Source organism: Cetorhinus maximus, chromosome 32 (assembly GCF_964194155.1).
Source record: "Cetorhinus maximus chromosome 32, sCetMax3.hap1.1, whole genome shotgun sequence".
Classification (NCBI taxonomy): domain Eukaryota; kingdom Metazoa; phylum Chordata; class Chondrichthyes; order Lamniformes; family Cetorhinidae; genus Cetorhinus; species Cetorhinus maximus.
The window spans coordinates 11,530,469-11,540,513 of NC_135910.1; the positions used below are offsets into that span (position 1 = coordinate 11,530,469).

At 51.2% G+C, this 10,045-nt stretch overlaps 1 protein-coding gene across 1 annotated transcript; it reads right to left on the reverse strand.

The window, feature by feature from the left end:
* Nucleotides 1-222: 222 nt before the first annotated feature.
* On the reverse strand, nt 223-5,256 carry LOC144671489 (guanine nucleotide-binding protein G(I)/G(S)/G(O) subunit gamma-8-like). Its single transcript, XM_078533434.1, has 2 exons — nt 5,145-5,256; nt 223-361 (listed from the first exon to the last, which is right to left on the reverse strand). The coding sequence occupies exons 1-2, from the start codon at nt 5,226-5,228 to the stop codon at nt 236-238; spliced, it is 210 nt and encodes a 69-aa protein (XP_078389560.1). The 5' UTR covers nt 5,229-5,256; the 3' UTR covers nt 223-235.
* Nucleotides 5,257-10,045: the final 4,789 nt, after the last annotated feature.

Sequence of the window (10,045 nt, forward strand, 5' to 3'; positions counted from 1 at the left end):
TTATTCTATAAATGGTCGAAACGTGAGGAAAGGGGGACAAACTAATTTATTGTTTTTTCGAGGTCGCCAATCTCTTCATCATTGGTGACGAATCTTCCATTTTCGTTCCTACACCTACTTAACCTTCCGGCTGTGGTCCATCTGGACCCAGACCCCTTTTTCGGAGCCAACAGTTCACTCCGCCGCTGGGATGCCCTCAAGACGGGCGGAGGGGGGGGCCAGAGGCGAGGCCGCTCTAGAGGATGGCGCACATGCCCTTGTCCCGGAAGGGGTTGTTGGAGTTGGGGACGGGAGTGACGAGGGGGTCCTCCTTGGCGTGTTCCTCGCAGTAGGCCAGGAGTTCGGCCGCGGCCTTGGAGACCTGAGGAGCGAGAGAGAGAGAGGGAAGAAAAGGAGTCACAAGAGGGGGAGTGCCAAGCGAGGAAGGTCAACCCAACAACATTTTATAGAGCCGCCGCACAAAGGGAGGCCATTCATCCCGTCAAACCCATAGCGCGATGGACCTAAGCTCACTTGAAAGTGAAGAAACAGTGGGGGCTGGATGATCTCACTCTCCCTGGGGTGTACTCCCCCCCCCTCACCGATGCCAACCCCTGCCCCACAGTACCCGCCTGTGCCCCAGTGCCTGGCCCAAATGACCCATGATTCATGTGCCCAGCCAATGGCAGCAGGCTATTCAACTGTGGAGGGAGTCACAGGCCAGACCAATCAGACACTCCCCAGTTACCACACAGACTTCCGAACAAGCGTTCCTGGAGAGGGATTAGCTCACTCTTGCCCCAGGTCCTGGGAAAATTGAATTTGGTTAATCCAGCACGGAGGGGGTGGAGCTTCCTGCTCAGTACAGCTCAGGGCTCACAGGGTAAGAGCAGCACGGGGTTAAATATAGAGTAAAGCTCCCTCTACACTGTCCCCATCAAACACACCCAGGGCAGGTACAGCACGGGGTTAGATATAGAGTAAAGCTCCCTCTACACTGCCCCCATCAAACACACCCAGGGCAGGTACAGCACGGGGTTAGATACAGAGTAAAGCTCCCTCTACACTGCCCCCATCAAACACACCCAGGGCAGGTACAGCACAGGGTTAGATACAGAGTAAAGCTCCCTCTACACTGTCCCCATCAAACACTCCCAGGACAGGTACAGCACGGGGTTAGATACAGAGTAAAGCTCCCTCTACACTGTCCCCATCAAACACTCCCAGGGCAGGTACAGCCGGGGTTAGATACAGAGTAAAGCTCCCTCTACACTGTCCCCATCAAACACTCCCAGGCCAGGTACAGCACGGGGTTAGATACAGGGTAAAGCCCCCTCTACACTGTCCCCATCAAACACACCCAGGACAGGTACAGCCGGGGTTAGATACAGAGTAAAGCTCCCTCTACACTGTCCCCATCAAACACTCCCAGGACAGGTACAGCACGGGGTTAGATACAGAGTAAAGCTCCCTCTACACTGTCCCCATCAAACACTCCCAGGACAGGTACAGCACGGGGTTAGATACAGAGTAAAGCTCCCTCTACACTGTCCCCATCAAACACTCCCAGGACAGGTACAGCACGGGGTTAGATACAGAGTAAAGCTCCCTCTACACTGTCCCCATCAAACACTCCCAGGACAGGTACAGCACGGGGTTAGATACAGAGTAAAGCTCCCTCTACACTGTCCCCATCAAACACTCCCAGGACAGGTACAGCACGGGGTTAGATACAGAGTAAAGCACCCTCTACACTGTCCCCATCAAACACTCCCGGGACAGGTACAGCCGGGGTTAGATACAGAGTAAAGCTCCCTCTACACTGTCCCCATCAAACACTCCCAGGACAGGTACAGCACGGGGTTAGATACAGAGTAAAACTCCCTGTCCCATCAGATATTCCGTGTGACAACACTGAAGGGGCTGCATTTATTATCTATTATTTATTATCTTGGCAGCTGCTGAGAAAGTAGTTACTGGGATTCGATATCTGTTGCTCACACAGCCTCACTCAGAGTCAGCTGTGGCCCTGGAGTCACTTGGATCTTCAGTGAACCAGTTGGGGTTTTTGATGGAAGGTTAAACTTCCGTCTGGTTCAATGGTTCTTTAATATTTTCATCCATGGACCACTGAGGTGGACCCCCAGACCAACTACTGGCCCGTCCACACCTGCTTTCATTTGCAATCACAAAAATATCATCAGAATTACTGGAAACTGTAAATATTTTGCTGCTTCTCACTGGCAAATTTGCATGCATTAATATTTAAATTAAATATCATAAATCAATTGCTCATTCATTCATGCCAGAAACAAAATGTTGATAACACAGAATTAATACTGCAAGAAAACACATTTATCTGAGATGTTCTAAGATGTGCTGCAAAATCATCTCAATATTCTTCTGAGAAATTAATAATTGTACATCAATATTAATCAGACAAAACTATCAGTCTGACCTAACATAAATCTTGCTTATTAAACTTCTTTGTTCTTTCCTGTTCTTATGATTTTTTAAAAATTCATTCATGGGATGTGGGTGTTGCTGGCTAGGCCAGTGTTTATTGCCCATCCCCTAACTGCCCTTGTTCAGGGGGCATTTTAGAGTCAACCCCATTGCTGTGGGTCTGGAGTCACATGTAGACCAGACCAGGTAAGGTTGGCAGATTTCCCTTCTTAAAGGGGCATTAGTGAGCCAGATGGGTTTTTATGACAATTGATTCATGGTCTTCATTAGACTTTTAATTCCAGATTTTTACTGAATTCAAACTGCACCATCTGCTGTGTTGGGATTTGAACCTGGGATCCCCAGTGCATTACCCTGGGCCTCTGGATTACCAGTCCAGTGACAACACCGCTATGCCACCACCACCATCACCACCACCACCTCCCCCATGATGACTCAGCCTGTCCAGGCAGAAGCTGGTTTGATTGTTTGATGCCTGACGTGCAGTGAGGAATGAAGGTTCTGCCCTGTTCTCTCGTGTGGCCTTGGCTGTGACCCTTGCGCGTTAGTGGACCAGTCCGCGGACTGCCTGGGGGACCCTCGTGTGCCAGCAGTGGTACAGCCCATAGAGCACTCTTTGCCAGCCAGTGCCCTAGTGTTAACCCAGATTGATCTTGGGGCCACGAGCAGGCAACATCAATAGAGCAGTACCACCAGCTCCTACACTACCGTACTCTTAAGGATGACAATCGACAGGAGCGTGGACTGTGAGTTCCTCAGCTAATGGTGGACCAGAGCCAGGAAGCTATAAAGAAAGGGAGCGATGGATGGCTGGGGGCGGGGGTTGGTGGGGGGTGGAGGTTGTGGTTTGTACTGTCTCATGGGGCTGGAGAAGGGCCCTGGAGAGATTGGTAAATTAGGGTGTGGTTATTGTATTTGATGGGCTAACAGAATTCTGAAAGAAATGGATTAACTTTCGGATAGGAAGCAGGCAGTGGAGTTGAGGGCCACTTGGCACTTGCCATAGTTGGCGAGTTTAGCCAAGAGCGCAGAATTCAGAGGGTGAGAAGGAGGCGAGGCAAGTCCTCAATGAAAGCAGGGCACAGAGGGCCAGAGACACAGTGTGTTAAAGAGGGAGACTTGGTGTTGGCTGAGACACGGGAGGTTTCAAACTCAGCTCAGGACTGAAGAGGACATCAAAGGTGCATTCCTGAGCTTGAGTTTGGGATCAGAATAGGAATGGAGTCCTGGGATGAGCTTGGGAGACTTTGAAACTTTGAAGCCAATCAGCATGATTTCCACCCTGCTGACATTGAGAATGAGGACGTTGGTGACCAACACTTCAGGTAGTTCAGTCAGTGTCAAATCAAGGGCACTGACGGAGAGGAAGAACGAGGAAATTAGGATCAGAGGAGCAAGAGGAGGCCATTCAGCCCCTCGAGCTTTCCCTGCCACTCAATTAGATTAGATCAGTGTGTCAACTCTATCTATCCCCTTCATGCCCTTCATAAAACAAAAACCTATCCAAGTTCTGCGGAAAAACCATTGATCTGGTGCATTAACTCTGTTCCTCTCTTCACAGATGCTGCCAGACCTGTTGAGATCACAGCACTGTGGGTGTACCTACACCACTGGGACTGCAGCGGTTCAAGAAGGCAGCTCACCACCACCTTCTCAAGGGCAACTAGGGATGGGCAATAAATGCTGGCCCAGCCAGCGACACCCACATCCCGTGAAAGAATAAAAAAATAGTTGGACGGGCTGGAGTAGGTAACAATGGCTGGTACATCAAGAGCAGTTTGTGTTTCTATCGCACCTTTAACAGAGTAAAACAACCTCAGGTGCTTCACCGCAGTGCCAAACCAAAATGGCGACACTGAGTCACGGAAGGAAATATTGATCACAAACTTGATCAAAGCGGGAGATGGTAAAGGACGAGAGAGGCTTTAAGAGATGGGAATATATCGGGAAGGAGCTCCAGAGTTTCCAGACTAGGCAACTGAAGGCGTGGTCATTAATGTTGGGGCTGATGGAGGTGGGGGATGAGTAAGAGGCTGGAATTGGAGGAGCGCTCTGATCTCAGAGGATTGTTGAGGCAGGAAGAGGTTACAGGGATAGGGAGGGCTGTTGCAGCTGGAGGAGGTTACAGAGATAGGGAGGGCTATAGGGGTTAGAGGAGGTTACAGAGATAGGGAGGGTTGTAGGGGCTGGAAGAGGTTACAGGAATAGGGAGGATTGTCAGGGTTGGAGGAGGTTACAGGGATAGGGAGGGCTAAAGGGGCTGGAGGAGGTTACAGAGATAGGGAGGGTTGAGTGGGTTGGAGGAGGTTACAGAGATAGGGAGGGTTGCAGGGGCTGGAGGAGGTAGCAGAGATAGGGAAGGATGCAGGGGCTGGAGGAGGTAGCAGAGATAGGTAAGGTTGAGTGGGTTGGAGGAGGTTACAGAGATAGTGAGGGTTGCAGGGGCTGGAGGAGGTTACAGAGATAGGGAGGGTTGTAGGGGCTGGAGGAGGTTGCAGTGATAGGGCAGAGTGAGGACATAGAGAGTATTTAAATGTGAGGACTGGAATTATAAATCGGAGGTGTTGTTGGACTGGGAGCCAGTGTAGATGGGTGAGCAGAGTGGGTGATGCCTTGTAAATATCAGGAGTTTAGCCAGGGCAGCTGTGGTCCCAGAGATTAGTCAATCACTGCGTATTCCCGGATGACTGCAGCCTCACCTGCATCCTGTCGATGTGGACCTCCAGTTTCAGCTGCTCCACGGCCATCCTGGCCTCTGCTATCTTGGCTGTCTGGTTGGGCATCTTGTCTCACTCAGCTCCTGACTCTCTCCACCTGGAAAACAAATGAAAGAAATCGTGGATTCACCGTCAGTCTGGAGAGATGAGTCATGAGGAGAGAGAGACTGGCACTCATACAGTGCAGTTAACCACCAGAGGGATATGGTGACGTACTGGCAGTGGCACTGGACTAGTGTGCCAATGTTTACCGGCATTTGGCTTAAATCCCATCACAGCAGCTGGTGGCATTTGAGTTCAATTAATGACAAAAAAATTAATAAAACCTGGAGTTGAAAGCGAGTCTCGGTGACGGTGACCATGAAACTATCATCGATTGTTGTAAAAACCCATCTGGTTCACTAATGCCCCTTTAGGGAGGGAAATCTGCCATCCTTACCCGGTCTGGCCTACATGTGACTCCAGACCCACAGCGATGTGGTTGACTCTTAACTGCCCCTTGGAAATGGCCGAGCAAGACACTCAGTTCAAGGGCAATTAGGGGTGGGTAACAAAGTACATTTTTGAAATGTAGTCAACATGTAAGGAAATGTAGCAGCCCAATTTGCACACGGAAAGCTCCCACAGACAGCAAGTGAGAATAGCCAGATAACCCATTTTAATGATGACGAAGGAGTTCATTGAGGTGTTTAAGCTGATTGAAAGTTCTGATAAGGTCGACAGAGAGAGAAACTATTTCCACTTGTGGGGTTTGGGGGGAGAGAGATTCCCAGAACAAGGGGACAGAACCTTAAAACGAGAGCCAGGTCACTCAGGGGTGATGTCAGGAAGCGCTTCCTCACACAAAGGGAAGTGAAAATCTGGAACTCGCTCCCCACCCCTCCCCAAAATAAAAGCTGTGGAAGTTGGGGGGGGGATCAGTTGAAAATTTCAAAACTGAGATTGATAAGTTTTTGTCAAGCCAGGGGCATTTAGGGAACCAAGGTGGGTAGATGGAGTTAAGATATAGATCAGACATAATCTAATGGGCTAGCAGAACAAGCTCGAGGGGCTGAATCGCCTCCTCCTGCTCCTAAGGCCTCAAAACTGTGGCCTACGTTGATCTGCCTCTCATAATCTCTCAGTTTTTATGAATCCAGCACTAATGTTACCTAAATATTCCTTTTACTCCTCCCTTTCCCAACCCAGGTTATGGATTCTGTACCTGGGCTCTTCAGAGGATAACCCAAAGAGGTTGGAAGGACCAAATGTTTGGGTTTGCTCCATGAGCCGTTTGTTGGTTTAAAATTTTGGTTTCTTGGCCTGGTGGCCTCATAGCTGCGGCCTAGTTGGAAACACCCTCACCTCCGAGTCAGGAGACCGAGGGGGTCAAACCACATTCCAGGTCTAGGCTGATACTCCAATGCAGCACTGAGGGAGTGCTGCACTGCCAGAAGTGCTGTTTTCCGGATGAAAAGCGCACCGAGGCTCCTTCGACAGCACCTCCCAAACCCGCGACCTCTACCTCCTAGAAGGACAAGGGCAGCAGGTGCACGTGGAACACCGCCACCTGGAAGTTCCCCTCCGAGCCCACTCACCATCCCGACTTGGAAATATATCGGCCGTTCCTTCACTGTCGCTGGGTCAAAATCCTGGAGCTCCCTCCCTAACAGCACTGGGGCTGTACCTACACCACAGGGACTGCAGCGGCTCAAGAAGGCGGCTCACCCACCACCTTCTCAAGGGGCAATTAGGGATGGGCAATAAATGTTGGCCCAGCCAGCGAAACCCCACATCAGGTGAAAGAATAACAAAAAAACGATTAAACCAAGACCCCGCCTACTGCCTCAGGTGCGTGTAAAAGATCTCACGGCGCAATTTTGAAGAAGAGCAATAGATTTCTGACCGTTTCCTTGGTCAGTATTTATCCCTCAACCAACGTTACTAAAATGCTGGTTATGAGCTGCGTTGCTGTTATTTTTGGAAGTTTCCTAGTGTGCAAATTTCCCTGCTACATTTCCCCCAGTTTCAACACGCGTCGGTGCAGACTCAATGGGCCGAAGGGCCTCTCCTGCACCGTGTGATTGGGTGACTGCGCTCCATTGGCTGTGGAACGCTGTGGGGCATCTTGGGGTTGCGAAAGGCGCTATATAAACGCAAGTCCTTCTTTGTAAAGCTATGCGTTTATAGGACACTTTCTCGCTCTTCTCAGGCTTAGCGGCGTACAGGCGATGAATCGCTGAGACGCGCGGGCCGGGCGCTTTTTAACGCGAATGACACAGCAGGATCCCGCAAAACGTCAAGAAGGCGAACGACCAATGAATCTCTCTTTTGGCAGCGCTGGTGGAGGAGGGGATGTTGGCCCTCAGCCAGCCGATCGTCCCCCCTGGTCCTCAAGTAGTGCCACCGGATCTTTAAAATCCATTTAAACGGGCCAGCGGCACTTGACGCCACGGCTAAAGGAATGTCTTCATCCCCCAAACCCCCCTCCCTCCCCAAAAAAAAAAACGGCCAAGGTCACGAGTGGGGCTCGAACCCCCGTAAAGCAGAACAAGGCTTCCCCGGGCTTGCGGGCTCATTACTCTGCTCGAACCCGGGCGTGAGGCGAAGAGACCCCATTGTGAGGGGAGGGGCCTCCACTCAGGGCCCTGGAATGAAGGGGGAAGGACCTCCTCATAGCCCCAGTGTCAAGGGTGGGGGGGAGAGGGGGGAAAGGCCTCTGCTCCAGAATCTTTGAGGGGGAAAGGCCCTCATCAGGGCCCGATGGAGGGGGCAAGGCCTCTGGTCAAGGCTGGGAGAAAGGCCACTGCTCTCAATTGGCCTCCTCACTCAGGCCAAAAATTGGTACGTGAGCGAGTTATTTGTTAGGGCTCCTGATGCGATGGGGAGTAGGATCAGCATTAAAGACCCTCCCATCCCGCTGTAAAGGAGGCTCTCACTGGGCCACAACCTCCAGGGCATCTACAAGCACCTCGGGCAACCGGCCAAGTCCTGACTCGAGACAGGGGGTGCGGGCAGGGTCTGACTTGACACCTCTGACAGTGCAGCACTCCCTCGGTACTGCACTGGGAGCATCAGCCTGGATGATGCACCCCTCCCCGGAGCGGGTCTCGAACCCTCAACCTTCTAAACGAGGGGAGGAGGGGGAGCAAGTGTGCAGCCCTCTGTCTGGGGCAGGAGCTGTGCATTGTGTCAGTGCCTCCAGGAAAACAACCATATAGAAGGAAAGAAAACTCTGGAGCAAATTCTAATTATAAACTCTCCTCCTGACAGCTCAGTTAGTGGATTGAACCTCTGCCCAGGGACTCCGACGGGCCCAGAGATGTTCCCTGCTAGTTACTGACCACAGGGACACCCCAGGGAAACGGGGCAGAGGGTTTGTGTTGAACAGAGAGTGAACTTCATGGCTTTCACCTGTACAGAGAGCGATGAGGTGCAATGGGTATCGCTGCACCTGCAGAGCCCAGAATGGAGGCCACCACCACTCACCTCCCACCCAACCCTCTCCCCTCCACCCCTCTACCCCTCCTTCCCCTCTCCCTGCACCACCATTCCCCTTCCTCGGGCCCTTCCCTGCTCTCTATCCTCCCCCTCTCTCCCACTTTCCCGTTACCCTCCCTCTTCTTCGCTCCAGTCCCTCCCGTCCGCTCCCCACCTCACCTCCATTGCCCTTGCCCCTCCCTCCCCAAGTTACCCCTCTCCTTCCCCGCTCCTCTCCCCCACTGCTCATCCCAGCCCTTTCCCCACGACCTTCATCCTGCTCCATCCTCCCTTCCTCCATCCCCTCCCTCCCCACTCCAAACCCCCTACCTCCTCCCTCCCCTCTCTGCCCCTTCTCCACCTCCATCTCCCCACTCTGTGCTCGCACCCACATCCCCGTCCCCAACCCCTCCTCTCCCTCGCAAGGGGATGAGTGACAGCTTTAGAGGAGAACAGGAAAAATAAAAAAACTTGACACACAGACTGGAGAACCCATCACTCAGATCAGCCAGGGAACTGATACTGTACACTCCACCCGGACTCATCGATTAGATTCCAGTCTGAAACTCACTCCTGGGTATGTTATTCTATATATAAACCACCCAGACCCCTCGATTAGATTCCAGTCTGTAACTCACTCCCGGGTACCTGTTATTCTATATATAAACCACCCGAGCTCATCGATTAGATTCCAGTCTGTAAATCACTCCCGGGTATCTGTTATTCTATATATAAACCACACGAGCTCATCGATTAGATTCCAGTCTGTAACTCACTCCCGGGTATCTGTTATTCTATATATAAACCACCCGAGCTCATCGATTAGATTCCAGTCTGTAACTCACTCCCGGGGTATCTGCTCCTGACGTGATCAATTTGCCAATGTTCGAGAACAAAAGGTCCTGGCGAGATACCTGAACAGACAATTAATAAAGTTCCCCACAGCGGTGAGCGGGGGCTTTGTGGGTCTCAGAGGGACCTGGCATCTGTTGACAGCACTTGTTTACTGTTGGCAGCACCTGATGTTTGGTTAGGTAATAAACAGCCAGGTACGATCACCAACGGAGGTCCTTAACCCTTTCAGTCCAAGATGATTGAAGGATAAAAAGCAAAAAGCAAAAAACTGCGGATGCTGGAAATCCAAAACACAAACAAAAATACCTGGAAAAACTCAGCAGGTCTGGCAGCATCTGCGGAGAGGAACACAGTTAACGTTTCGAGTCCGTATGACCCTTCAACAGAACTAAGGAAAAATAGAAGAGAGGTGAAATATAAGCTGGTTTAAGGGGGGGTGGGACAGGTAGAGCTGGATAGAGGGCCAGTGATAGGTGGAGATAACCAAAAGATGTCACAGACAAAAGGACAAAGAGGTGTTGAAGGTGGTGATATTATCTAAGGAATGTGCTAATTAAGGGTAGAAAGCA